The sequence below is a fragment of the Centropristis striata genome, chromosome 20 (genome assembly GCF_030273125.1).
Source record: "Centropristis striata isolate RG_2023a ecotype Rhode Island chromosome 20, C.striata_1.0, whole genome shotgun sequence".
In the NCBI taxonomy this organism is placed as follows: Eukaryota; Metazoa; Chordata; class Actinopteri; order Perciformes; family Serranidae; genus Centropristis; species Centropristis striata.
In genome coordinates this window covers 1214294-1240555 of record NC_081536.1, presented here as the reverse complement: position 1 = coordinate 1240555, position 26262 = coordinate 1214294, and the positions used below count along the sequence as shown (strand labels likewise).

Sequence of the window (26262 nt, the reverse complement as noted above, 5' to 3'; positions counted from 1 at the left end):
AGATTTGCCACTTTAAATCTCTCAAATCTGCAAGTTTTTTTCTTGTAGGTTTGCCACTTTAATCTAGTAAATTTGCAACTTTTTTCTCGAAATATTACCTGAAGTTACCAAATATAGTTCTTTACCTAATAAAGGGTTAATTGATCACTAATTTTATAGATGCTCGAGTTGGCAGGTTTCTCTCAAACACCCATCCTTACTGTAAATCAGGAACACAACCGTTACATCCCTAATATTTATCTATAATAACTTTATACTGTCTTTCTCTGTCAGAACAGTTTCTGTATTAATAAATTAGCGTTAGAGTTATGTAACATCTTCATATAGACAGTAATCACGTAGCAGACCAAATTCATCTGCAGAAGGCAAAGATAATTTTCTGCTCAAGGTTGGAAAATGAAAAGTACATTTTGAGAAAGTCAAGTTAGGGATTACCTCATTTTGGTTTAATGAGGCCTACTGAGAGATCAGTCTGTAACTTATTCCTTTCTGAACCTGTTTGTTCTTCCTCCTCCTCCTGATCAGTGGATCTCTCTCAGAGAGTTACTGAGCCGCTGTGGCCGGAGGCTGAGCGTTAACGAGCTGTGGGCTCTGTGTCACACCTGCCTGTCCTCCCTGCAGACCTACATCGACTTCCCAGGTGATTTTTAAACACCAGATCTTAATATTAACATTTGAGATTCTTTTTTTGAACTTAGTTTTTACTTAAGTTTCATTCATAATCGTGTACAGAATCATATTCAACATATCTGCTGTTTCATACACATGGTAACACTTATGGTACATCAAAAAAAAAATACAGAGACTATAATGACAAAGAAAAATATAAATTAAAATGGAATAAAAGAAATAAAATTATATCAGTATAACCATAGCGGGGCACCACCTTTTAGTGAATATATGTTTTTGAAGTCTTAAGGAGTATGTTATTTGTTCCATTTGATATATTTCCTTTATTTTTTCAGACCACATACTATATGTTGGGGCTTCAACCACCTTACTGTAATGCATTTAATTGCTGTTGCTAGTAATATCTGTAAAAGATATTTTTCGGCTCTTCCTTCAATGCCTTTTGATAATAGACCTAGTAGGGCCACCATTGGATCCATAGTAATATTTCCACCAAATATTTTATTAACTGTTTCAAACACTTCCTTCCAGAATGCTTTCAGTTTTGGGCATAGCCATAGTATGTGGGTCTGATTGCCAATGTGTGGGCCAACATTTGAGATTCTAATGCATTATTTAAAGGAAGGGGTGCACCGATTGCAATTTTCTGGCCGATCACGATCACCGATTTTTTAAAAACCTGACCTGCCGATTCCCATTTTTTTCTAACTCACAGCATGCACCTTCAATGTTTGAATCTTGTTTTATTTAAAAACCAATAACACAGCAGTATTTTTCTTTAACAAATGAATAAAATCACAATGTCTGAGGTAGTTTTTTGTTTTTTTTCCACAATATTTTTATTGAATTTTACACATTTAGAGACAACAGTGGAACATGATCACCAAGTTACATTTCTCATAAAAAAGAGACATCACACAAGTGAATTGACAAACAAAACCAAACAAAACAAAAGAAAACAACAACAACAAACAAACAAAAAACAAACAAACAAACAACTCAGCACCTCACCACTGAGTCAAGGTGAATGCGCACCCTGATTTGCAAAAAAGTTCAATAAGGAACTCACACTTTTTGAAATTCCTCCGCCTTTCTCTGATCTCGTTCCAGTAGCACAGAGGATGCATGTCTGAGGTAGTTAATAAAATATTAAACTTAAAATAAATAGCAACAATTTACAGGACAAACTAACAAAAGAACGGCAACCATAAATAAAGTGTCCTGAGTTTTTGGTTTCGTTATAGTGCAACAAGAATAAATGCACAAATGCAGCAAATGTCCTTTGCTCTCCTTCTTTAACAGGGTAAAAGTTCGTGCAGACGCACTTTCAGACCTTTGTGGAGGTCGATAAGATCGGTTGACATAAAAGAATCGGCCGATCACCGATCCTGCAAGATTTAGGAAATCGGTGCACCCCTTTTTAAAAGTGCACATTCTGTTTTATATCTTTCTATATCGTTAGCCTCGTAGCATATTTCTCCTAAGTCATATTTGAGCGTTTCGGAAAACAAGAAAAAAACGATACATATATCACACTGGTCTTTTTTTGGAACGAACACAGAGTACTTCTGCTCACTGAACGCTGTTCCGAAAATATGAACAGGTTCACTGCAAAAACTCAAAATCTAACCAAGAATACTGATCTTATATCTTGTCAAAATGTCTTATTTCTAGTCAAAACAAATCTCTTTACAAGTCTCTCTTTAAAAGTGTTTTGCTAGCGTTTACATCACTTCATCATACCTTGTTGCAGAAATGTGATTAAAAGTAAAAACACACTTCTCCTAACCCCTTTGATTGACTGAAAGTACATTTATTGTCTAGAAAGTTGAAGAAACATGAACTAGCTTAGGCAGATATCACAATTTGGCCAAAAAATGACTTAGGCAATTATGCTATGAGGCTAACGAAATGTACTTTTTCAATGCAAATCCATCTTATACTTATTGTTGGGCTTGCAGAAGGAGAATGCATCCAAATGATTTTGCACTGCTTGCAGTCTGCTGCCCACAATGTTTATGTGCATCTTATTTCTGTCTCTATTAGCATATCTGTGCCTGGACACGGTGCACGTGGGCTGCAAGGGAGAAGTTCTCTTCCTGAAACCTAAAAACATCGGTAGGTTACCTTTAGTTCTGCAGCCAAACAGATGTTAGAAACACACTCTTGACCCGTTTTATGAGACCGCCGTGTCTGGAGGCTTCATTAACTGACCTTCAGTGTTCTTTGCAGGATCCAGAGATGAATTTTATCTCGCTCCTGAATATCAAGAACATGGAATAGTGACTGAGAAGGTTGGTCTGTGTGATCTGATGACTCATTATCACCATGTTCAGTGTGTAGGATGTTGGTCCTTCTGCTATTCTCTCGTGTCTTGGCTCAGGTTTGTGTGTACGGCGTTGCTGCTATTCTCTGGGCCACCGCCAAGTTCAGTTTATCACCTCATCAGAAACTGGCAATGCCTCGCAAACTGAAGAGGCTGCTGCTGGAGATGGCCAAGAGGACGCCCATAGAGAGACCCACCATCGCCATGGCTAAAAAGGTTTTGTTTTTATTGAATGTTTTCTTTCAGAACATGCATTGCTACTTTATTTATTTTATTTTATTTTATTTTATTTTTTATTTTATTTTATTTTATTTTATTTTTATTTATTTTATTTTATTTTATTTTATTTTATTTTATTTTATTTATTTTTTTACTTTATTTTAGTTTGGGGAAAAACTGATGGAGCATACTAGTATTGCGATATTTTGCGTGGAAATATTTTATGGATTCATGACCGCCAAGTATCGATATTTAGTGTTTATTTAGCGTCAGTATTTTCGATGTTTCTAATACTGGTATCATATGAAAGAATAAGTTCTAAGGAATCTTTAGGCACCATGTACGTCAGGATATCGAGTCGGGAAGTTGTGGAAATAACACTGCAAAGTTAAGCTTTTTTTTGTATGTTTCATTCAAAAAAAATCAGAGTTGTTGTCGTCCAACATGTTTGATATCAGAAATGAAATTCAAAAAGTATTTGAGAGCTTATACAAATACTACAAAACGACGTATCCGCTTTCCAGGCTTCAATGGGTTAAACAGGTGTACCTAATAAAGTGGTTGGGGAGTGTATATCCATTTTCACAGAAAGAAAAACAAATGTATAATAATAATAAGATTACGAGGAAAAAAAGAGGACTCAGAGTGCACGGAGCAGCATTATTATTAGCAGTCTGTTTGTGCTTTTACTGGGAAAACACTTGATTTGATTTTTGCATTTCAATGCCCACAGTGTGAGAGAGGAGCATCTTTTTCCAAACAGCATATTGTTTGTGAAAGAAACTCACATTTAATTTATATATATGGAATCCAATTTGTAAAAGTGGTTCTGCATTAATTCACTTTCATTTTATGCTGTCAGTCATTTTGTTCTTCAAATGCTGGATGTTTTATTTTCACTGAAAAAAACCCCACTTCAGTTATTTCAGGACACTATTCATTCTGTTATTGGTGTGTGAAGTGTCCTGAACTGTGTTTTTATGTGTTTTCATGTTTTTCTTTCTGTGGATCTGTTGCAGAACTGTCGTGACTTTTTATCATGTCAGGGGACGAACGCAGAGACTGTTTGGAGCAACCTCATCAGCAGAGTCCACCCGGTAACTACACTTTTTATTTATTGTATTAAATTATTAAAATCTATTAAAATCTCAATGTCAATCCTGTTTTTGTCTAATTGTAAAAAACAATCTTTTTTCTTCCAGCCAGCCTTACTATCCAGTGATGGAGACGATTTGAGTGCAACTGAAACTCCACAAAGCTCGTGTGAAGAATCTGCACCAACCAGTGGTAGGACATCTTTACTCTGTTATGGATGACCCTCATGCAATGTAGTTTATTTTGAAATATACAGTGTATTATACGCTAAATGTGCCAAATATTAGGACAACTCTTGGAATCACCAATTAGTTTTATAAATGTCAGCAACTTCAACATTTGAATCTCTGTATCATTCGTTCTTTCCATTTTTTAATTGGCAATCAAAAATCAAATAGTGAAAAATTGACTGTTTATTTTCTTATACACGCATTACATTATATATAATTAGGGCCTCGGGGCAATCGCACCGAGCACTGGTCCCATCCAGCAATATCTGTAGGGAGCAGTGCTGCACTACTGTTATACTGTGGATTTCTTCTTCTTCCTCTTCCGGACGCAATTTCGTCCCGCTACTAGTCAAATTATATATCAAAACGTGCGGTTTGATCGGGATCGGTGTGCTATTACTTTTCTCTACGGAATATGAATTTTCTGCCCAAAATTTTGCATTGAAATGAATGGGACGGCCGAAAGAAAATGAGCAAAAAAGAACATTAATTGAAGATTTTCAGACGTCTACTTCTCCGGCATAATTTCACCTAGAGACTCCATTTAAACTTTAAACAGTAGACACAAGTCTTGTGTATTGGTGTATTACTTTGCGTTTCGATAGGTCATATAGTTTTTTATCAATCCCTGTTCAATGACCATGATCATTTTTGGAGAAATTCTGAGATTATAATGGGTGTGTATTGCACGGAATGTTCGTGTCAGAGTGTGTGATGTCATCGCTCAGAGTGTAGAGGGAGAGGTAAAACTGTCAAAAAATAAATTTGAAAACTGCGCTCCAGGCCGCAAATTCCACTCTACAGAAATAATTTATACATAGAAATGTAGGAAAATTTGTCTTCTCACTCACAATCCTCTGGTAAAGCTGTCAGAGTTATAGTTTGGGCGTACGACGCAAAGATGCGCCACCAAAACCACCAACAGCCTCATTGGGTCCCATATTAAAAACGCAGGAAGATTTCGGAAAAAGTGAGATTTAACTGTTTTTTTAGATCGCTCTAACAAAGCTATTTTTTCATTTTTCTTAAAAAAAAAACATATGTAGAGGTTCAGGAAGAACTCAGGACGCTCAAAGTGAAGTCGGATCAATGATAGGCATTATGGTTTTGCCAAAAATGCTTTCTGTTCGAGGCCAGAAATTTCACTCTGCCCACCTCTGGCTGCTGTCACTCTGCCAGAAGATTCCACAGCTGTTAATTCCGTTGATTGCTCTGCTCTGATTGGTCGACCCCAACGCTTTGATGTTTTGATGTGATTACAGTTACAGATACACGCACACACACACACACACACACACACACACACACACACACACACACACAGTGGTCATTTAATGTAATAACAGTTAAAGATACACGCACACACGCACACACACACACACACACACACACACATATGCGTGCACACACACTCCTCCAGATACAAATGTTTCACACACACACATTTTGAGGTTAAAGGGCATAGGTTGCTGTATAAATAAATACTTGAAGAGGAATAGTATCATAACATTACTAGTATTAATTGTTTGAAATCTCTGAAGAATCTCATCATAGTGTACACACACCGGCAGTAGCCCCCGTGGCCCTTTCAAAATTTCCCCCAGAGGAAATTTTCTAGTTATTATTATTATTATTATTATTATATAGGGACGGCTGGTTTGACTACGGAGAAGCGAATGACAGCTCACAAATATTAAAATCAAATTCAGTCCTGGTGCCCGTTTTTCCATTTCGTATTTTTGATCTGAGCCTAATATTGAAATATGAAAAAACAAGCATATTTTTCATTTTTTGTCTTATAATAAAAAACAGATAGCAAAATAACCAGTCAATTTTTCATTATTTGATTTTGGATTGCCAATTGAAAATGGAAAGAACGAATGATACAGGGATTAATTATTTTCCGTGTAGTTTATTGATGTGCATTGCATGAGACAATATCACTGATATTGTGTGTGGTGTTGTTGTGTAACTGTGTGTAGGCTTTGTGCCCACGGCCACTGAGAGCCGGCTGGCTCCTGTGCCTGGCCCTCTCCCCCACAGCTACCCCGTCACTAAGGAACTCCACCTCCCAGAAGCCTTCACTTCCACTGCCACACACTTCTCCCCCATCATCCTGACCAACGAAGAAGACTCCGAGGAGGAAGGCCAACCCCTCGGAGCTGCCATTGAAGGGTAGGATGGTCCACAAGAATTATATCAATTGACCTATGGCTAAGCCACACCCCCAAACGCGATGAGCCAATCACAGTGTGCATAGCTAACTCAATACACTCAGACATTCTCTGCTTCCACATCCATTGAAATGCATTGGAGTTAGTCCGTTTTCAGTCGTTTTTATGTGTTTTTTCTTGAGATTTTAAGTTTAAAATGGTCAAACGGTGTGCATGGGGTACATGCAACTCTGACACAAGGTATAGCCCAATAATATGGGAGCAGTAACCCGGTTCCCTATGGCAGTGATTCCCAACCGCTGTTAAGAAATCAATATCTATCAATATCAAAATCAATATCTCCTCATTAATGACAGGCTAACAGGCTAACAGTTAGCTCTGTAGCAGTACAGTGTGTATGTGCTAACAGACTAACAGTTAGCTCTGTAGCAGTACAGTGTGTATGTGCTAACAGGCTAACAGTTAGCTCTGTAGCAGTACAGTGTGTATGTGCTGCTGCTGCAGGAGGTGTTCACTTAGTGATCTCTGTTTGTTTACAACAAGCAGCAGAATGAGCGGTGTCAGTGGGGTGAAAAGACGAGTGAAAACCTCTAACCTGTTAATGAAGGCCCTTTTGGTGACTTCCAGATGATATTTCATCTTTCTGTCTCCAAAAGTGATTAATTGCCTCCTGTGAAATTTCTCCGACTGTCTCAGCTGCCATAGCGCCCGTCACCGGATGTTGACAGTTTGTCCGAGTGAGTGGAGGGGGCGGGGCTTAGCCATAGGTGAATTATTATTTTATTTTAATGTTGAATTTCAAGGTTTAAAAAGTGCTTGGATTTTGGATGAAGTGCTCTTGCAATCTGACTATAGATGACCTTAATAAACACCATAATCTTGGTGTCAAAATATACATTTTCTGGGTCAAGGAATCATTAGGAGAAAACTCATTATGGTTTGTTTTAGGGTTCTCACGATACTAAAATGTTCAACTCGATACCGATACTCAGGAAAATATTCGATACTCGATACCATTTTCGATACCACAAGGATAAAAACAAAGACCCCAAAATTTAACAGAAATATTTTTATGAACAAGAAAAATGCAACATGTAAAAATGAACAGAACCACACGTTAAATATTTATAATAAAAACAGTTGTGCAAAAAGAAACTGCAACTATGATAACAAGCTTCAGATACTCGATACTTTTGAAAATGAGTATTGTATCCGGATACATTGTTTTAGTATCGATACTTTTTTGAGTATCGATACTTTTGACAACCCTAGTCTGAAGTATATCTCATTAAAAAACACTTTGCAAAGGGATGCTGCTTCAATTTGAACATTACATATATTAAAATTCTTGGTAACACTTTACAGTAACAACTAAATAATGTTTATAGATGGTTTATAAACCAATTATTAACCATTTACAAAGTGCTATACATATTTAATCGTTAAATGTTTTCAACCAATCTCTTAAAGGTATATGAATCATTTCAAAATCATTAACATACTTAATATGGTGTTAAAAATGTTAAAATGAGTACATCTATACTTTTTTGAGTATGGATACTTTTGACAACCCTAATTTGTTTATTGTCCAGGAGTGTGGATGGATTCACTAACAGCAGTGAGGAAAGAGGCCTGGAGTCCCTGTCTCCTGCACCGACTGAACCTCTCCAGGACCTAACTCCAGCTCCCAGCGACCAGATGCTGCTCCCCTCTCCTCTCCCTGATGTTTCCTGTCTCCACGTCTCTCTTCCTCCTCCGTTATCATCTCACCTCAGCGGCTGCGGCGTTTTCAACAATTACCTCTTCCGCCAGGACCCGTCAACAGGACACCTGTCCCTGGTGCCGGTGCAGGTCAGGGCCCCGGAGTCTCTGCTGGACCTGGAGATAGATCTGTCCCTGGTGCCGGGGCCCTTACAGGGACTCATCACAGCTCCAGAGAGCTCTGATGCTCCGTTTATTAACTGCCTGAATGTGCCCGTGAGGCCTGGACCTCAGGATTATAGCCCGCCATCTTCTTATTTCAATGGTAGCTCCGTCATTTCTGACAGCAAAGGACGAAGAGAAGAGGAGTCGGTCTCTCCTCTGGTGCACCCGGCCCTGCAGGAGGTGATCGACCTGCTGAGGGGGGAGTTCTCTCTGGAGGGGTATCTAGACAACGGACATGAAGACATCGCCATGGGTATGTGTCTTTAACCCCTTAAACTGCAAAAAAGCCAACTTGTATTTTTTGGCCTAAAACAGTGATTTAAGTTGGTAAAACTTGGAAATATAAATTATTGACATTTAGGGCAATAATGTAAGTTAGCACAACAAAGGAAGCCAGTTGTCTGCTCAAAAACAAGTTGGTGAGTTGTTGTTACTTATATCTTTAAGTTGGGGTTCACAACAAGGGACAATAGTTCTGGTAACTCTTATTTCTTTGTTGGGAAATGCGGGAAAGCGGTGAAATTCGGTCATTAGCGAAAGCTAGCGGCTAACGGATGCTAGCGGCTAACTGACGCTAGCGGCTAACTGATGCTAGCGGCTAACTGATGCTAGGGGCTAACTGATGCTAGCGGCGCTGCTTGTTACCGTGTGTTCAGACCGGACGCGTAGCGAATATTCGCGTCGCGTTACTCGCGCGAATTGATACGCGCGAGAATTGAATTTAATTCGCGTCACTCGCGCGAGTAACGCGACGCGAATTTTCGCCCAAGAGACTATTTAGCGCCAAATAATTGCCTCCATTTCATTCTGTCATCAACCATGGCTGACATTACAAGCATAGCGTCCCTGTACCTGCTCTGCCGTCGTGTCTGGGTGAGTGACATCATCCGGAGGTGCACTCAGCACGGAGAGAGGACCGCAGAGTACTTCCACCTTTTTCCCTCCTGCCGACCCACTCCTCCTTCCTGCCTCTTTTCTCCTCTCTCTCATGTATGTATCTCGGACACTGTCGTCCAGAATCTCAATGCTGATAGGCTGTCCCGACACAGCGTCACGCGAATATTTCGCCAAAGTTGAATTTATTGAACTCACGCGAATTCGCGTTGTTTCTTTCGCGCCGCGAAATTCGCGTCATTCGCGGCATTCGTGTCGCGCGAAACCCGCGATTCGCGCCGCCGGCAAAAATTTGCGTCTATTCGCGTGTTTGCATTGACTTTGTATGTAATCTTGTCGCGCGAAATATTCGCTACGCGTCCGGTCTGAACGCACCGTTACAGCTACAAGAGTAGCCATTAGCGTATCAATGCTAACTCAACATTGTGGTTGCAACATTAGCTGACATTTCATAGCGGCGTTACAATCGTGCCAATTCAGCACATTGCAGAAGTTAGCAGAAGTAAGGATTAAAAGTTATTACAATGTAAAATTATAAGTTAGTACAACTTACAGTTGAGTTGACAAAAATCTGAATTCAGAGTTGAGCAAACTCAAAAAACAAAACTTAAAATATTTAGTTTAATTGTCCAACTTAAAATTTTATTGAAGTTTGTTGTGAAATTTTGAGTTCACCCAACTTTTCTTTTTTTGCAGTGTAGGGCTATTTTGTTGGTTTTTGGCTCCTTTTTATTCTGCCTGTATGAACCATTTAAAAATCTTTACCATGCCATGTTGGTATCATTGTTTTCAAGACAACCTCACCTATATGACCTGATTTTTTTTTCTTTTCATTTTGACTTACTGGATCAACATTTTGAGCACACAAAAACACACATAAAATTACAAAAAACACATACAAGCACTCTCAAAACACACCAAAACAATAATAAAAATACAAAAAAAACACAAAAATTACGAAAAACACAGAAAAAACACGAAAAAACAAAAAACCTCACCTATATGACCTGATTTTTTTTTTTTTCATTTTGACTTACTGGATCAACATTTTGAACACATAAAACATGTAAAACAAACCAAAAACACACACAAAATTACAAAAAACACATACAAACTCACTCAAAACACACCAAAAACATAATAAAAATACAAAAAACACACAAAAATGACAAAAAACACACACAAAAACACAAAGATCTTGCTCAATCACTTCTTCCTTTACTGACTGATTAGCCTACAGAGATACATTACACTGCCACCTTCTGACCAAAGTACGTTACTGCAGCTTTGTTTATTCGATCTCAACCAGTTGATGGAAACGTTTCTAATTCACATTTTATTTCATACGACATTTCAAAATTTCGCTTCAAAATTCGCTTCAACTTGAATATAAACATGGCGATATTCATTTAGAAAATCTACTTTTTCTCTTTTCCGAGGGGAGTGCATCTTCTCCATGAAGGACCTGCAGTACCAGACGTTCGCCAGCGTGGTGAAGGAGCGCTTCAGTGATCTGTACTGGGAGGAGGACCTGCTGGGAGTCCTGCACTGCCTGGTCAACTACAGCCCCTCCACACTGTGAGTAACTCTTCTGACATGTGCCTGTCTTAATAACCAGTTCATTAAGTCATTAAATAGGAAATATGCTAAACTCTCTGGTTGCAGCTCCTCAAATATGAATTACATTTCACTTCATTTGACTGTTGAAATCTATTTCATCTATCTGGTTTTATGACTTAATAAACTTATTGGGGCTGAGATGGATCAGACAAAGGAAATAAAGGAAACATTTATTGTGACCTTATTGAATCTGGACCCAACAAATACCCCATTACACAAAACTAAAACTAATAAAAACTAAACTAAAACTAATAAAAACTAAACTACAACTAATAGAAACTAAACTAAAACTAATAAAAACTAAACTACAACTAAGCATTTTCCAAAAAATAAAAACTAATTAAAACTAGCAAACTCACTCTAAAAACCAATTAAAACTAACTGAATTTGAATTCGAAACTAGAAAATTTCCTCTGGGGAAATTCTGAAAGGGCCACGGGGGCTACTGCCGGTGTGTGTACACTATGATGAGATTCTTCAGAGATTTCAAACTATGCCCTTTAACCTCAAAATGTGTGTGTGTGTGTGTGTGTGTGTGTGTGTGTAGCGAAAATCGCATAAAGTTACCTGTGTGTGTGTGTGTGTGTGTGCATGTGTGTGTTTGAAGCATATGTATGCATGTGTGAGGAGTGTGCGTGCTTACGTGCATGTGTGTGTGTGTGTATCTGTAACTGTAATCACATCAAAGATCAAAGCAATCAACAGAATTAACTGCCACCTGTTCCAGCATAGTGACAGCAGAGGTGGACAGACTGAAATTTCTGGCCTCGAACAGAAAGCATTTTTGGCAAAACCATAATACCTATCATTGACCCGACTTCACTTTGAGCATCCTGAGTTCTTCCTGAACATCTACATATGTTTTTTTTTAAGAAAAATGAAAAAATAGCTTTGTTAGAGCGATCTACAAAAACTGTAAAATGTCCCTTTTTCTGAAATTTTCCTGCGTTTTTAATATGGGAGCCATTGAGGCTGTTGGTGGTTTTGGTGGCGCATCTGTGCGTCCTACGCCCAAACTATAACTCTGACAGCTTTACCAGAGGATTGTGAGGGAGAAGACTAATTTCCCTACGTTTCTATGTATAAATTATTTCTGTAGAGTGGAATTTGCGGCCTGGAGCGCAGTTTTTAAATTTATTTTTTGACAGTTTTTTCTCTCCCTCTACACTCTGGCGATGATGTCACACACTGTGACACGAACATTCCGTGCAATACACACCCATTATAATCTCAGAATTTCTCCAAAAATGATCATGGTCATTGAACAGGGATTGATAAAAAACTATATGACCTATCGAAACGTGGATTAATACACCGACACACAAGACTTGTGTCTACTGTTTAAAGTTTAAATGGAGTCTCTAGGTGAAATTATGCCGGAGGAGTAGACGTTTAAAAATCTCCAATTATTGTTCTTTTTTGCTCATTTTTTGTCGGCCGTCCCATTTATTTCAATGAAAAATTCAAGTCGTTTGATATATATATATGTGTATATATTTTAATATCATGCATCAGTTTTTAATCCTTTGAATAAATGTCTGTGAGTGGGCTGTTTAATGAATCCAATCAGCACAGTTAGCCCACATTACGAGTTAACGAGATTACCTTTGATGTCAGAATAATTACCCTAAATTGAAAAAAAGCATATCTTATTAATAATAAAAACAGACATTTAATTTATGTGTATTATGAAGAACAGATAATGATCCAGTGCTCGGACTTGACCTCTTCTTCTTCCTCTTCCTCTTCCACACACACAGCATTCAAATGAGCCTTAATACAATACGCTCTTCATACATAAACTGAAGCCTGCAGCTTAAATGGTCCCTATGGCGACAGATATGTTTATAGATGTGAAGAAGACACACGTAAAGCCTCTTCTGCATTGTGCTAACGAGTAGCCCTGAGGGGGGGTCAGTGTGTGGATGAATACATGAAAGAAGGCAATAAACTCCACGCTTCACACTTCTTCTCTGGCTTCATTTAAATGTGAGCTGGAGACGAGGCCGTCAGCTCTGGCGGACATCTTTTCATCCAGCCGTTGCCATGCGCTCCGGCCCGGGGCGGTCTGAGGAGAGAGCCTTTAATCTGCTGTGGTAGGGACTCATCACAGCTCCTCTTCCTCGGGCAGCCGGCTCAGATGTGGAGAGGTTATTTTTTCCTCTGTTCCAGTTTGTCTGAAGGGAACCAGCGAGGACTGTAGCCAGTCTGTGTTAGAGATGGAGTGGACTGTGCATTTACTTTTTGGATTGGTGTGATTTGGAAGAGCGTCTGATGTGAGCGGAAAGTTGCAAAATGATGCCTTTTTGTTTTGTTCTTAGGGAGGAAGGCTGTATTTTCATATTTAAAAAGTTTTATGCTGTGTTGTGGATTTATTTGTGATGGTTTGCTTGTTTAAATTGTCTTTTTTATTTAAAAAAATTAACCCTCCTGTTATGTTGGGGGTCAAATTGAACCATTTCAAAGTTTAAAATCAGGGAAAAAAAATATTTTTTCTTATCTTTTTAACAGTATTTTTTATAGTAATTAGTAAAAAAGTATAGTTTTCTTAAATTTTTTTGTTAATTTTAAGTTTATTAAGTTTAATTTAAGAGCTTATATCTAGCCATTTTCCATGGTTTTCTTGATAGTTATTTTGGTTATTATCAAGAAAACCATGGAAAATTAGTTTAAAAATCGAGAAAAAAAATTTGTTTACAGTATTTTTAATAGTATTTTTTCAGGATGGAACTTCTTCTGCTTGGCTTAATAAGTGTAATCAACATACAGAAAAAATTATCAGACCACCCTTGTTTTCTTCAGTTTCTTGTTAATGTTAATGTTCATTTTACTTTAAGAGCTGATATCTTGCCATTTCCCATGGTTTTCTTGAAAATTATTTTGGTTATTATCAAGAAAACCATGTAAAATGAGTTATTTTTGTTGTTATCATTATATTTGTCCAAAAAATTTACCTTTAGTTGCACCAGGCATTAAAATGAACAAGAAATTCAAGAAAAAAAAGGTCCAATAACTTTTTCTATGACTGTACTTAACCTTCCTGTTATGTTGCTTTTGAAATTGATCCATTTCAAAGTTTAAAAATCTAAAAAAAATATATAGTTAAAAGTATTTTTTCAGGGTGAAACTTCTTCTGCTTGGCTTAATAAGTATAATCAACATATAAAATGAAAATGGTTCATTTCACATATTTGCATAGATAGTTTATATTGCATAGATACAGTGATTTGTGTTACTTTATCAACATCACTCAATAAAAGAAAAAATTTAAAAATGCTAAATAAAATTTTCAAAAGTCAGTGTCATGTAAAACTACTGTATTTTATATGTAGGTCCAACAAACGTACATAAAAAAGTTTTATGATGCATTTTTTAAATGGAAAACGAGCGAATTATCCTAATTGAAGAGCACCATTGCACTAAATACTGATAGAAATGGTTAAGAATGGAGTTATTAATGGAATATAAACAATGTTTATTGGGATTTTTTTGGTTTCTGACACTTGTGGATGGAACATTGTGCTGGTCCTGATAAACGAACCTAACAGGAGGGTTAAATGTGTCTAATCGTCACTAATTGATCTCACCCTGTGTGTTCTCTCTCCTGCAGCGGCTCTAATGAGCCGCCATCAAAGGCGGTGAAAAGGGCAGCAGCCCTCAGCCCGCCCCTGGTCGCCACCGCCGTCTGGGGAGGGACGAGAGAAGTTTGCCCGCCCGGTTGTCTCGACCTGAATGGAAACATTCACACGTCCAGTCCTGCTGCTGCAGGAAGCGAGGCCCGGTCCACTCATGGAGGAAACGAGTTTGAATTAAGATCGGACGAGAGTCAACACTGCATCCGTCAAGGTAGGAGATGGACTTGGTTATTTATTGGTCATTTTGTTGTTTAGAACAGGTGTAGAACCTGATAATGTAATAAATTCCCGATAATGTAATAACCCCGATAATGTAATACAAATCTGCACTTGAGTCCATTGAAAATGTAATAAAATCTGATAATGTAATAACTTTCCGATAATGTAATATTCCCGATAATGTAATAACCCTGATAATGTAATAAAAATCTGCACTTGAGTGCATTGAAAATGTAATAAAACCTGATAATATAATAACTTCCCGATAATGTAATAAAAATCTGCACTTGAGTCCATTGAAAATGTAATAAAACCTGATAATGTAATAAATTCCCGATAATGTAATAACCCCGATAATGTAATAAAAATCTGCACTTGAGTCCATTGAAAATGTAATAAAACCTGATAATGTAATAACCCCGATAATGTAATAAAAATCTGCACTTGAGTCCATTGAAAATGTAATAAAACCTGATAATGTAATAAATTCCCGATAATGTAATAACCCCGATAATGTATTAAAAATTGAGCCCATTGAAAATGTAATAAAACCTGATAATGTAATAACTTCCCGATAATGTAATAACCCTGATAATGTAATAAAAATCTGCACTTGAGTCCATTGAAAATGTAATAAAACCTGATAATGTGATAACTTCCTGATAATGCAATAACCCTGATAATGTAATAAAAATCTGCACTTGAGTGCATTGAAAATGTAATAAAACCTGATAATATAATAACTTCCCAATAATGTAATAAAAATCTGCACTTGAGTCCATTGAAAATGTAATAAAACCTGATAATGTAATAAATTCCCGATAATGTAATAACCCCGATAATGTAATAAAAATCTGCACTTGAGTCCATTGAAAATGTAATAAAACCTGATAATGTAATAACCCCGATAATGTAATAAAAATCTGCACTTGAGTCCATTGAAAATGTAATAAAACCTGATAATGTAATAAATTCTCGATAATGTAATAACCCTGATAATGTATTAAAAATTGAGCCCATTGAAAATGTAATAAAACCTGATAATGTAATAACTTCCCGATAATGTAATAACCCTGATAATGTAATAAAAATCTGCACTTGAGTCCATTGAAAATGTAATAAAACCTGATAATGTGATAACTTCCCGATAATGCAATAACCCCGATAATGTAATAAAAATCTGCAGTTGAGTCCATTGAAAATGTAATAAAACCTGATAATGTAATAAATTCCCGATAATGTAATAACCCTGATAATGTAATAAAAATCTGCACTTGAGTCCATTGAAAATGTAATAAAACCTGATAATGTAATAAAATGCATTTCCCAACAATGCAATACTTTTTTTTTTTTTTTACCAATAATGTAATAAAGTATAACATTAATGGAGGTTATTACATTATCAGGTTAGCCTTCATTTCCCAAGTCCTGGTAATGTAATAATTCCCCAATATTGTAATAATTTAGCAGCAGACCACCCATTACTTGGGTTCAAGTGGTGATACTGTGTATCAACTCTAGCTCCAGAGCTCTAGCGCCACCAACAGGTCAAAGTTGAATGTTTATTCACTTTTGACCCGTTCATCCGTTTTTCACCAACAAGGTATCCATGACAACCGAATGATTCAACAGCTTCTTGAGATCTAAAGGTGCTTGGTGTTATACTTTATTACATTATTGGTAAAAAAAAGTGTATTACATTATTGGGAAATGCACTTTATTACAATATCAGGAAGTTATTACATTATCAGGTTTTATTACATTTTCAATGGACTCAAGTGCAGATTTTTTAATTACCAAAAAACACACAGAATTAATTTTAAAAAGACACAAAATTACCAAAAAAAGACACAAATATTTATTTTTAATGTTAAATCTAGACCTGAAAAGTAACTAAAGCTGTCAGCTAAATGTAGTGGAGTAAAAAGTACAATATTAGCCTCTAAATGTAGTGCAGTAGAAGTATAAAGTTTCATAAAATGGAAATACTCTATTAAAAAAGTACAAGTACTACAAAATTGTACTTAAGTACAGTATTTCAGTAAATGTACTTATTTACATTCCACCACTGATAGTTGGTAACTAAAGCTGTTAGATAAATGCAATTCAATTTAAAAAGTGCAACATTTCCCTTCTGAAAAGTTCTACCAACACACTGTGAAATTACTGCACTACAGTAAAAGTCCTGCTTTCAAACCTAACTAAAGTAAAAGTACAAAAGTATCAGCATCAAAATGTACTTAAAGTATGTAGTAAGTAGAAGTACTCGTTATGGAGAATGGGCCCATTTTTATTGTGTTATTTGAATTGATGCTTTTATGTTTTGATGCCCAAGCAAACTACCTAAATAGATTCTTTATGATACTTTTGAGGATTTTGCATTTCAGACATATAACCCCTATAAGCCATTTGTGATGTTTTGGTATACTCCTCTTCATTTGGCTGGCGGCTAAAGTCTGACTGGCTCTCACTTTTTTTCCTCTACAAAAACAGATGAATTTTTATTTTTTTGTTTATTGGTGTAATACTCAAATGTACATTTAGTTGTACCAGGCATTAAAATGAACAATAATAATAAACAATAACTGAAGAAAAAGGGTGTTCTTATGATATTTTCCATGACTGTATATTCTAAATATATTATTAGATTATTTGTTTTGATGCATTTATGTAAACAGCATTTTATTTCTCATGGTAGGGATCATTTTAACTATTTAACATACTGTTAAGAGGTTTTAATTAAAATAAATCTCTAATCACTTTAAATTTCTCATGTTTTTATGTTAAATCTCAACCTGAAAAGTCACTAAAGCTGTCAGATAAATGTAGTGGAGTAAAAAGTGCAAGATTTGCCTCTAAATGTAGTGCAGTAGAAGTATAAAGTTACATAAAATGGAAATACTCAAGTAAAGTACAAGTACTACAAAATTGTACTTACGTACAGTACTTCAGTAAATGTTACATTCCACCACTGATAGTTGGTAACTAAAGCTGTTAGATAAATGCAATTCAATAAAAAGTGCAACATTTCCCTTCTGAATTGTGGATTATTTCCATCTATTCTTCTCTTTGCTTCTACAGTCATGGAAAAAAAATAGACCAGCCTTGTTTTCTCTTTGCTTTCTTGTTCATTTTAATGCCTGGTACAACTAGAAGTATATTTGTTTGGACAAATATAATGATAAACTATAACTAAAGCTGTTAGCTAAATGTAGTGAAGTAAAAAGTGCAAGATTTGCCTCAAAATGTAGTGAAGTAGAAGTATAAAGTTGACTTTATTTTCTATGTTCTTCTCTGTCTCTCTCTCTTCTAAGTAATTGTCTCCCGACTCAAGCAAACTACCTAAATAGTTTCATTATGATACTTTTGAGGATTTGCATTTCAGCATATTCAGTAATAGTTGGTAACTAAAGCTGTTAGATAAATGCAATTCAATTTAAAAAGTGCAACATTTCCCTTCTGAAAAGTTCTACCAGCACGCTGTGAAATTACTCCACTACAAGTAAAAGTCCTGCTTTCAAACCTAACTTAAGTAAAAGTACAAAAGTATCAGCATCAAAATGTGCAGAATGGGCCCGTTTTTATTGTATTATTTGTTTTGATGCTTTTATGTTTTGATGCTCAAGCAAACTACCCAAATAGATTCATTATGATACTTTTGAGGATTTGCATTTCAGACATATAACCCCTATGAGCCATTTGTGATGTTTTGGTATATTTTGATTCATTTGGCTGGCGGCTGAAGTCCTGACTGGCTGTTGGACGGCGTTCTTTAGATGGAAGCACATTCATAAGAGTCCAAGTGGAGCGAACTAACTAACTCAAAGACTTTCTCTCCTCTGGGACTCATTCTTCACAAAACACACCCTGCATCTGCTTTTGTTGTGCTTTTTGAAATATGCTAGACATGTGGTCTTGATTACAAACAGGCTCTTAGCAGATACTAAGATACAGATAAATAAAGAGATAGTGATAGTTAGAAGTTGATTTGCCTTGAAGCCCGTGTGGTAAACAGTGGGAGTATTGTGCAGCCACGGGGTTAGCAACCAGCACCACCCCTTCATCTCGCCCTCTGTTTTTCTACACAAATCCACTTTTTTTAAGCTCTCCATGTGATGTGATTCAGTCTCTGGCTTTCTCTTCTCTTCTCTCTGCCTGTTTTACTGGTTGAAGGCGTGAGCTCTGACAGTTCAGACGCGGGGGTCATGGAGGGAGGGGATCACTCAGCGGGGGGCAGCGATGAAAGCCCCTCTGAAGCCGACTTCCTGTCGGGGAGAGAGGAGGACGGGCTGACGGAGCTCACCAGCCCCGACTGCTCCGTGGACATGGAGGACAGCGACTCGCTGGCGTCGGAGCGCCTGGTCTCGCCCGGGTCCAGATCAGAGGGAGGGGGCTTCAGCTCCGGACCCGCCTGGGCCCTGGCCTTCTACGGAGAGGAGTGTTTCAGCCCCGAGGTGCTGCAGTACGCAGAGAATCTGGGTCAGCACTCAGGAGCTCCATGTCTGGAGGTGAAAACACAGGTGGGTCGACTCTGACGCTCTCTGACTCACTCTGACCTTTAACCCTGTGTGTTCTAGCTCAGCTATTCTCAACCAAGATGATTTCTGGGGGTCGCCAAATCATTTTGGAAGTCAGCTCTGTCTCCACTGTGTTAAAGTGTTCATGTGTTAATGTGTTTTAGTCTTTTTGGTCATTTAATGTCTTTTTTTTGGTCATTTTGTGTCTTTTTTGGTCATTTTGTTTCCTTTTTTTAGTCATTTTGTGTCTTTTTTTTGTCATTTTGTGTATTTTTTGGTCATTTTATGTCTTTTGTCATTTTGTGTCTTTTTAGGTCATTTTGTTTCCTTTTTTTGGTCATTTTGTGTCTTTTTTGGGTAATTTTGTGTATTTTTTGTCATTTTGTGTCTTTTTCTGGTCATTTTGTGGTCATTTTGTGTCTTTTTTTGGTCATTTTGTTTCCTTTTTTTGGTCATTTTGTGTCTTTTTTGGGTGATCTGAACTGTGCGTGTGAGATTGTGTTCAGTGAGTGGGGGTCGCAGACAACATGCATGTTAAATTGGGGGTCGCGACTCAAAAAGGTTGAGAACTACTAATCTAGCTAACAGTGGACCGCATGATTTATTCATGAGATTCTGTTACACTAACAACTAAGGTTATAATAATAATACATTTTATTTGTAAAGCACTTTTCATAAAGAAATCTCAAAGTGCTACAGAAACCAGAAACAAAATAGACAAAAGACTAAAGAGAAAACTCAGACACATTAAAATCAGCAGTAGATTAAAAAAAGACACAGGTAATAAAGTAGATTATTAGGAGATTAAGGTGCAGAGACAATAATAAAAACATCTAGGGACAACCTAAGAATGCCTCCCTGAACAAAAAAGTTTTCAACTCGATACCGATACTCAGGAAAATATTCTATACTCAATACCATTTTCGATACCACCAGGAACAGAAATATTTTCATTGACAAGAAAAATGCAACATGTAAAAATTAACAGAACCACACGTTAAATATTTATAATAAAAATCAGTTGTGTGTAGAACCTGATAATGTAAAAACTTTCCAATAATGTAATAACCCTGATAATGTAATAATAATCTGCACTTGAGTCCATCGAAAATGTAATAAAACCTGATAATGTAATAACTTCCCGATGACACAGCACACAGGAGCTCCATGTCTGGATGTGAAAACACAGGTGGGTCGACTCTGACGCTCTCTGACTCACTCTGACCTTTGTTGAGAATTTATTTGACTGAATAAAAGCATAAATAAGTCAATACAGGTTAAAATATAAGTTAACAGTTATATTATTAAAAACAGTTCATGTGTGTCATATGTGACTAGAAAGAGACATTTAATTTCATTGATTTGGAGTTACATTAAAAAGACTTCATTTCCCAAGATGCTCTAGGAGCAGTACGTGATTACGTCAGAGTTTTGTTGTGTTAGTAGAAAATGTGGAGCCACAGCATGAACGCACACGCTGTATGTTTTTTGCTCTTCTTTATTTTTCACTAAAGATCGTCTGATCATGAAAGGAAAGGTCTCGCTTCGTTTTTTTTGGTCAAGAAGTATTTTCTGCTACAACCTTAACCCTGTGTGTTCTAGCTGACTGATTTATTCATGAGGTTCTGTTACATTAACAACCAGGGTTGTCATGATACTAAGATGTCCAACTCGATACCGATACTCAGGAAAATATTCGATACTCGATACCATTTTTGATACCACAAGGATAAAAACAAAGACCCCAAAATTTAACAGAAATATTTTCATTAACAAGAAAAATGCAACATGTAAAAATTAACAGAACCACAGGTTAAATATTTATAATAAAAAAAACAGTTGTGTGTAGAACCTGATAATGTAATAAATTCACGATAATGTAATAACCCCGATAAAGTAATAAAAATCTGCACTTGAGTCCACTGGAAATGTAATAAAACCTGATAATGTAATAACTTCCCGATAATGTAATAAAGTTTTCACCAATAATGTAATAATGTGTTTAGATATCAGCTCTTAAATTAAACTCTTATGAGCTATTTTTGTTGTTATCATTATATTTGTCCAAACAAATGAACCTTTAGTTGTACCAGGCATTAAACATTTCAGACCTAGAATAGAACAAGTCCGCTAGAGTAGATATTTACATTTTTACATGCTGTAGTGACATTTTTTGGAGCATTTTCATGAGCTGGACATCAACACAACCATGGAAAAAATTATTAGACCACCTTTGTTTTCTCTAATTTCTTGTTCATTTTAATGTCTGGTACAACTAAAAGTACATTTGTTTGGACAAATATAATGATAACAACAAAAATGGCTCATAAGAGTTTAATTTAAGAGCTGATATCTAACAATTTTCTGTGGATTTCTTAATAATGATTCAAGAAAACCATGGAAAACGGCTAGATATCAGCTCTTAAATTAAACTCTGACTGTATAAAACAATCGTCGACTTTTACAGTCATTTCACAGTGTTTTATGTAATGCGTGCTGCAGAAAGAGATAATTTATTTGCAAATCAAGGCCTTGGCCATGAGGAATGACGATGAATAATCAGTGTTTAGTTTCTGTTTTTTTACCTTCTTTCTGCATAATGAAGTCTAATTATGCTAAATATTTCAAGTGTTAAAAGTGACGTCAACAAGCTGCTTGTTTTGTTGGAAAAACATCTCAAATTAAAAAAACACTGTTTACCATCACAGCTAATATTAAACTATAAGAAGCTGGAACAAGGAAATGTTACGCTTAAAAAACATGATGATAACCAGAATTGTTGCATATTAATTTTCTAACGATCAACAAATGAGTTAATAGACAAACAGTTTCAGTTTTATTCAGTATGGCCCACTCCTTAAAGCAGGGGTCTCAAACTCATATTACCTGGCGGCTGCTGGAGGCAGTATCAAAATGACCAAAAAAAAGACACAAAATTACAAAAAAAAGACACAAAATGACAGAAAAAAACAAAATTACTTAAAAAAACACAAAATGATCAAAGAAAGACACAAAATGACCCAAAAAAAGACACAAAATGACTGAAAAAGACACAAAATTACCCCAAAAATACACAAAATTACAAAAAAACACAAAATTATTAGAAAAAGAACAAAAATTACAAAAAAGAAACAAAATTACTAAAAAAAAAGACACAAAATGACCCAAAAAAGACACAAAATTATTAGAAAAAGACACAAAATTACCAAAAAAAAGACACAAAAATACAAAAAAAGACACTAAATTACTAAAAAAAAAAAAGACACAAAAATACCAGTAATTCCATCTTCAGTTCCTTTCAAAGTTTCACAGATTTTTTTGTCATGTGACTGTTGGTCTTGGCCAAGTCATTCATAGTTTCTGAGTTGTAATCAAGTGTGCAGACTTTAATGTTTTTTACAGTATCTGGTGAGTGTAAATGGTTTATTTATGGCAATTCTGGCAATGGAAAAGGTTTGATTCATATGATACATTCACTAATCATCAAAAAAAATTGAAAATCTAATCATCAAAACGGTGATGACTGTTGTAATGTGATATTGAAACGTGATTCTAAATAAAGACAAAATGTTAAAAAAAGAAAACTAACCTCATGTCTCTTCGGGGCTAAAACATTAAACTCCTTGACGTTATCTTTACAGTTTAATCTCACTTGATTTCGTTTTACAATCAACAGAAAGTCTTTGTCCTTTCAAAATAAAAGCATCTGTTATTTAAAAAATAAAATAAAATCTGAAAATGATGTTTTTGCTGCTTTTGACTATGATGATTGGTGATTTTTTAAATCATTTTTAGACAGAACAGTTTTTCAGGAAAAGCTAAATATCAGAAATATTGATACAACTGTATATTTCCATCAAAATATCAATATTATTTGTTGCATTACTCAATGTTTATACCCTGCAGATTGAAAAGGCTCTGCTGTGATTTAAATCAGTGTGTTCATTTCCGTTCTTTGTGCATTTTGTCCATTATGCTTATTGAATGCACTCCCTGGTTCCTCTCAGCCCTCCATGTGTCTGGCTTTTATTAATAAGTGCAGGAGTTATTTTCCCGTCTGTAATGAAGTGGGGCACGCTCAGGCTTTGGGGTAAATAGGACACGAACACGTGGGCCACTTTAAGATAGTTGGCATATTATTCTCTCCAAACTGGATTTGAATATGAATATGATGAACTTCGCCCTCGGCAAAGGAAGTTACTATCATTTGCAGAAGAATATTAATGAATAGCTTTTGTGTTTGCTCACTTTGATGGCACCACTTGCTTTGGTTTGTATAGCAGCTAATAACACACCTTCTCACACTTCTCACTCATTTCACTTCAAAAGAGCTGTTGTGTTTTCTTGTTTCCACAGTGAAGACAGAAAAAAAAAAGAAAAAGAAAGAGAGTGCTGCTCTGACAGCCGTAGGGTTTCTCCAGTGAAAGGCATGTGGTGTTATTTTAGAAGCTTTTGTGTGATTTTGTGTGATTTTCCTTTGAACAGGAACTGCAGCAGCAGCTGGTGATTGAAACAAGGAATCTAAAGAAAACCAGAAATTTCTACCAGAAGCTGCTTCAGCAAGAGAGAAAAAACAAAGGTCGGGCCGCCGTTTAATAACAGAAATGTCAGCTGGGGTTTTCAGTGTGATCTCTAAAAACACTTTATGTTTCCCAAAAGGTTCTGACAACAAGCTGATGCTGTCCAAACTCAAGTCCCAGCTGGAGGAACTCCGGTCCAAAGTGCTCTTCTTGGACGGTGTAAAGAAATATCTTGAGGTATTTACAAACTATTACAATTCCCGACTTCTAGGGCCCTTTTTATGTTCACACTGCAGGTCTTAAACCTCTCAAGTTCAGGAGATTTTGGTTGAAATTTGTCAATTTCCTCTGCATTAATTTCTGTCTCTGTTCAGCATCTTATGCATGCATGGCTCCTTTTTCTCCACACAAACTTGGCTATCAGTCAGATTTTACATTTTATTTTAATTAACAAAGTATAAAGCTGCCAGGAACCCAAAATACAAACAAAAGACACAGGTCGTTTTGTGTCTTTTTTTTAGTCATTTTGTGTCTTTTTTTTAGTCATTTTGTGTCTTTTTTGGTAATTTTGTGTCTTTTTTTGGTCATTTTGTGTCTTTTTTTTTGTCATTTTGTGTCATTTTTTAGTCATTTTGTGTCTTTTTTTGGTCATTTTGTTTCTTTTGGGGTCATTTTGTGTCTTCTTTTAGTCATTTTATGTCTTTTTTTTTGTCATTTTGTGTCTTTTTTTGTCATTTTATGTCTTTTTTTTTAGTCATTTTGTGTCTTTTGGGGTCATTTTGTGTCTTCTTAAGTCATTTTGTGTCTTTTTTGAGTAATTTTGTGTCTTTTGTATCTTTATTTTAGTCATTTTGTGTCTTTTTTTGGCCGTTTTGTGTCTTTTGTGCAAATTTGTCAACTTCCTCTGCATTAATGTCTGTCTGTGTTTAGCATCTTTCAGTCTGTCCTTACATCACATGTATGGCTCCTTTTTCTCCACACAAACTTGGCTATCAGTCCGATTTTTCATTTTATTTTAATTAACAAAGCATAAAGCTGCCAGGAACCCAAAATACAAACAAAAGACACAGGTTTCTATGGAAATGTACGATTTTTCAAATTTTTTTTAACCATTTATACACACAAAAACAGCCGAAATAATAATAAATAATAAACTACAAAAAAGAAGTAGCTAAGTAGTAAGCTGAGCAAGCAACTTAGCTAAACACTTAGCCAAAAAGTTAGCTAAGTAGTTAACTTAGCAAGCAACTTAGCTAGGCCTAACTACTTAGCCAAGAAGTTAGCTAAGTAGTTAGCTTAGCAAGCTACTTAGCTAAATACTTAGCCAAGAAGTTAGCTAAGTAGCTAACTTAGCAAGCAACTTAGCTAGGCCTAACTACTTAGTCAAGAAGTTAGCTAAGTAGTTAGCTTAGCAAGCAACTTAGCTAAATACTTAGCCAAGAAGTTAGCTAAGTAGTAAGCTTAGCAAGCAACTTAGCTAGGCCTAACTACTTAGTCAAGAAGTTAGCTAAGTAGTTAGCTTAGCAAGCAACTTAACTAAATACTTAGTCAAGAAGTTAGCTAAGTAGTTAGCTTAGCAAGCTACTTAGCTAAAAAAAATGGATATGGGTGCTTTTTGACCCATGTTGTGCATTAGCAGAGTAGTGACACAAAAAGCGATTCTATTAAAAATTAATAAAGGAAAACCTACAATTAGGATGTATGATGATCAAAAACAAACTAATTGAGGAAAACCTGGAATACTGAATGATGAAAATAATTTATTGTAAAGATATAGAAAATAAAAACTGTCAGGTCACTTTAGACCACGGGTCTCAAACTGGCGGCCCGCGGGCCAATTGTGGCCCTTGTGACGATTTTTTGTGGCCCCCACCTTGATATGAAAGTTTAATGTGAGTTTTATATGAATGGCACTTTACCTTTTTTGGTAATTTTGTGTCTTTTTTTAGTAATTTTGTGTATTTTTTGGTTATTTTGTGTATTTTTTGAGACATTTTGTGTCTTTTTAAGTAATTTAGTTTTTTTTTTGGTAATTTTGTGTATTTTTTGGGACATTTTGTGTCTTTTTTTTGTTATTTTGTGCCCTTTTAAAGTAATTGTGTGTCTTTTTTTAGTAATTTTGTGTATTTTTTTGGTCATTTTGTATCCTTTTTAAATAATTTAGGATTTTTTTGGTCATTTTGTGTCTTTGTCTAATAATTGTGTGTCCTTTTAAGTAATTTTGTGTATTTTTTGGGACATTTTGGGTCTCTTTTTT

General features: G+C 36.0%; 1 protein-coding gene across 1 annotated transcript in view; it reads left to right on the top strand.

The window, feature by feature from the left end:
• The window catches only part of LOC131993241 (kinase non-catalytic C-lobe domain-containing protein 1), a 102572-nt gene that overhangs the window by 44499 nt on the left and 31811 nt on the right, over nucleotides 1-26262 (top strand). The window contains 13 exon segments of the mRNA XM_059359046.1: nucleotides 526-640; nucleotides 2677-2748; nucleotides 2863-2924; nucleotides 3014-3172; nucleotides 4195-4272; nucleotides 4378-4462; nucleotides 6483-6675; nucleotides 8267-8853; nucleotides 10934-11072; nucleotides 14725-14960; nucleotides 19142-19488; nucleotides 23971-24064; nucleotides 24145-24242. Of these exon segments, the coding sequence (XP_059215029.1) occupies nucleotides 526-640; nucleotides 2677-2748; nucleotides 2863-2924; nucleotides 3014-3172; nucleotides 4195-4272; nucleotides 4378-4462; nucleotides 6483-6675; nucleotides 8267-8853; nucleotides 10934-11072; nucleotides 14725-14960; nucleotides 19142-19488; nucleotides 23971-24064; nucleotides 24145-24242 (2265 nt within the window).